Source organism: Prosopis cineraria, unplaced genomic scaffold (assembly GCF_029017545.1).
Source record: "Prosopis cineraria cultivar Desert tree isolate PC_DT_omini unplaced genomic scaffold, ASM2901754v1 PC14, whole genome shotgun sequence".
NCBI lineage: Eukaryota > Viridiplantae > Streptophyta > Magnoliopsida > Fabales > Fabaceae > Prosopis > Prosopis cineraria.
In genome coordinates, this window is record NW_026555345.1 from 25,519,751 (window position 1) to 25,523,313 (window position 3,563).

The window sequence follows — 3,563 nt, forward strand, 5'->3', positions numbered from 1 at the left end:
GCTAAAATTGCTAATAATACGAGTATGGTTATAAAGATAAGAAGCCTGTGTTGTTAACAATTATGCTTTTAATTATTTCACTCAAACTCAAAAAATTAATTTTTGCCCAAAAAGGTATGTTAGATATGTCACGAGCGAGTTCAAAGTACATATTTATTTGCCATTTTTTATGATATTTATTTATCATTCCCTCTCTTATTTTCAATTTCAAAACATTTTGACAATATCCAACTGTAGCAATTCTGTTTAGCTTTTTCTTCCCCGAAAAAAAGAAAAAGAAAAAATTCTGTTTGGTTTCCAAGCAAGGCGTCCAGTCAACGCACAACAGCCTCATTGATATTTCTATTTTCTGCCGAAGCCTCAACCACAACTTGCTCCTCCTCAACGGAACATCTCTCACTTTTCTTAGAATCACTCTTTCGCTGCTTCTTCACTCTCCCTCACACCCAACGCTCTTCATGCCTTCTTCAACCTCCAAGCCCATCCTTCCATGGAAGACCCACCTCTCGCTTTCCCTTGTTTCTGCAGTCACCGATGCCGTTCGCCGTTCCGACGGTACCCTCAACCGCCGAGTCATGAACTTGTTCGACCTCAAAACCAGCCCCAATCCAAAACCCATTAAAGGTGTTAAATCCTCCGACGTTACCGTCGACCCCTCTCGAAAGCTCTGGTTCAGGCTTTTCACACCCACTTTGGTCACCGCTTCTTCGTCTCTTCCCGTCATTGTTTTCTTCCACGGTGGTGGGTTCACGTATCTGTCAGCCGCTTCCTTCTCGTACGACGCCGTTTTGTAGACAGTTCGCTCGTAAGTGTCCCGCTATTGTAATCTCTGTGAACTACCGGCTCATCCCGGAACATCGGTATCCTGCTCAATACGACGACGGGTTTGACGTCCTCCAATTCCTCGACCAAGACGGTGGCGATTTGCCCGATAGTGCTGATTTGTCGAAGTGCTTCTTGGCGGGTGATAGTGCCGGCGGGAACTTGGCCCATAACGTGGCAGTCAGGGTCTGCCGGAACAGGCTCCGGAAAGTGCGGGTTATTGGGCAGATTTCGATCCAGCCATTTTTTCGGAGGAGAGGAGAGGACCGAATCCGAGACCCGACTTCCAAAAGCCCCGCTGGTTTCACTCGAGAGGACCGATTGGATATGGAAGGTGCTGCTGCCGGACGGATCCAACCGAGACCACGAAGCGGTTAACGTGAGCGGGCCGAATGCGGTGGATATATCGGGTATGGATTATCCGGATACGATCGTGTTCGTGGGTGGTTTTGACCCGTTGCAGGATTGGCAGAGGAGGTACTACGAGTGGTTAAAGAAATCCGGGAAAGAGGCAGAATTGATCGAGTATCCAGACAGCATTCATGCATTTTATGTATTTCCAGAATTGCCCGAGGCTTCACAGTTAATTTCCCAAGTGAAAGATTTTATCAACAAGCGCGTGTCCAAATTGTAACGAAACTGGTCGGATCGAGTTTATCTTTGATGGCTCTCTTTATATAAATATGTCATTGTTTTTGTTCTTTAATTATGTATTTTTTCGATGTTTATCATGTGTTTTCCCTTGTATCTTCCTCCTCCTCAGTCTTGTTGCCACCACATCATGGCAATTTTATGAATGTGAGAGTATATAGAAATTGAAGTTTAGATGTGCAATTGTACAGTCTTGGTGAGAAAAGGGATTAAAACCATTGATTTAAACGATATGTTAGTAACATCGGAGACCTTTGATTAAGCTAATTAATGCAACCGCTTTTACCGGTTGATGGAGCATCCATGTCTTCAATTAGTTGTAGGATTTTCGTTTCAAGGTCTTTTTCGTCCTTTTCGCCCTGTAACCTACAATAAATTGAATTCCTAGCTTTTATTGTGCACTCTGTTCGATCCTTAAGACAAATTTTAAAAATAAATTATTTTTAATAATTTGATAATATAACTATCATTTCATAATAATTATAAAATAAATTACTCCTTCCATTCTAATATATAAAAATTTTTTTAAAATTTTTTTATTTTTAAATATAAAAAAATGTTAGTATATTTTTAATGAATGATTTATTATATCTTTATTAAATTAAAAAAAAGATAAATACTCTTATTAATTTATTTTAAAAAATTATTTTTTATTTATAATAATTAAAAGTAAAATTAAAATGTTGTTATGTTTTTAATTAAAAGCAAAATATTTTATATAAAAAGATGGAGGAAGAATTTTTTTACATTTATTAAGAATTGAGGGAGTAGTTGGTAAGTATGCCAACCAATACCTACTTGGTAATTTCTTATTTTTTTTTTCTTGGGCCATCCATATCTGTTTCATTATTTCATATTGCCACACTTTATGTGAGTTTATAAAATATAAAAAATGGGGAAACGGTCTAAAATATAAATTATTTTTTAAAAATTATTACTCTCTTTATTAAAAAATATAAATTATTTTTTGTGAGGTTGGATATTAAAAAGTATAAGATATTTTTAGTATTTCAATGTATAATTATTACTTTTTTCAAAAGCATCCCTGTTAAGTAAATTATTTTGTATTTACTTTAAGGTAAAACATTTTATTAAATAGGAATAAATATAAAAAAATAATATTAATTTGAAGACAAGTAACTACTTTATTAAATGGTAAAATTTAATTAAAAATGTCTTATATTTTTGAACAAATGGAGTATTAATTTAAAATACAAACTACTTAATATTTATGAAAAATTTCTCATTTTAATTTTTATTCATTTTATTTATTAAACTAGATTCTTGTGTTTACAATTTAACATTATTATTACAAAGTTAATGTCATTAAATATTATCTTTTTCTTTAAATGATTGTTTTCTTTTATAAAAAGAAAGTTTAAGTGAATGCAGAGCATAACTCTAGACTCAAAGAACATTTATAAATGTATTTTTAAATTACTTAACAAAATTTTTACATTAATAATGAGATTTGATTATATAACTTTTATGCGTTAAATGGTAGTTTTGTTAATGCACTTGTTTTTTTTTTAGGGCTTTTTTATAGCAGCGTCAGAGTTCTCACGTTTTGAATAGACCATAAAACTTAGCATTTCTTCTTCACATGCGAAATTTATGGAAGGTTACTTTTATAAGCGAGTTAATACAAATAATATACTGCAATCTAATGTGGACAAAGTTTGCAAGCACTTGAGCAAGGGGGCAATTGATAATTTGATCCCTACGGTTTTCCATTTTAAATCTCTGTGATCCCCGTAATTTAAGAAATTTCAAAATAATCCCTACAGATTTACAGACTTTATCCTATATAGGGGTGTTCAGTCTGGACCCGTCCCGACTGATCTGGTATCGTCCCGATCATATCTGGACGGGTCTTGTCCCGACCTGAAAATAATCGAGACGAGACTTTACGAGACGGGGCAGGAAAGGGGTTCGAGACGGGACGGGACATGGGATTACCATCGGGACGTCCCGTCTCGTCCCGAATATTATATATATTATTTTTATTTTAAATATATTAATTATATTAATATAATGTATACTTATATTAATTATATCAATTATAATTTAATACTTGCAATTTTTATTTA

At 34.3% G+C, this 3,563-nt stretch overlaps 1 protein-coding gene across 1 annotated transcript; it reads left to right on the top strand.

The window, feature by feature from the left end:
- The first annotated feature begins 371 nt into the window (after window positions 1–371).
- LOC129293937 (probable carboxylesterase 18) lies at window positions 372–1,657 on the top strand. The gene is given in 3 exon segments (XM_054932078.1): window positions 372–788; window positions 790–1,065; window positions 1,067–1,657. Coding segments are annotated over 3 exon segments (996 nt in total). The 5' UTR covers window positions 372–458; the 3' UTR covers window positions 1,457–1,657.
- Window positions 1,658–3,563: the final 1,906 nt, after the last annotated feature.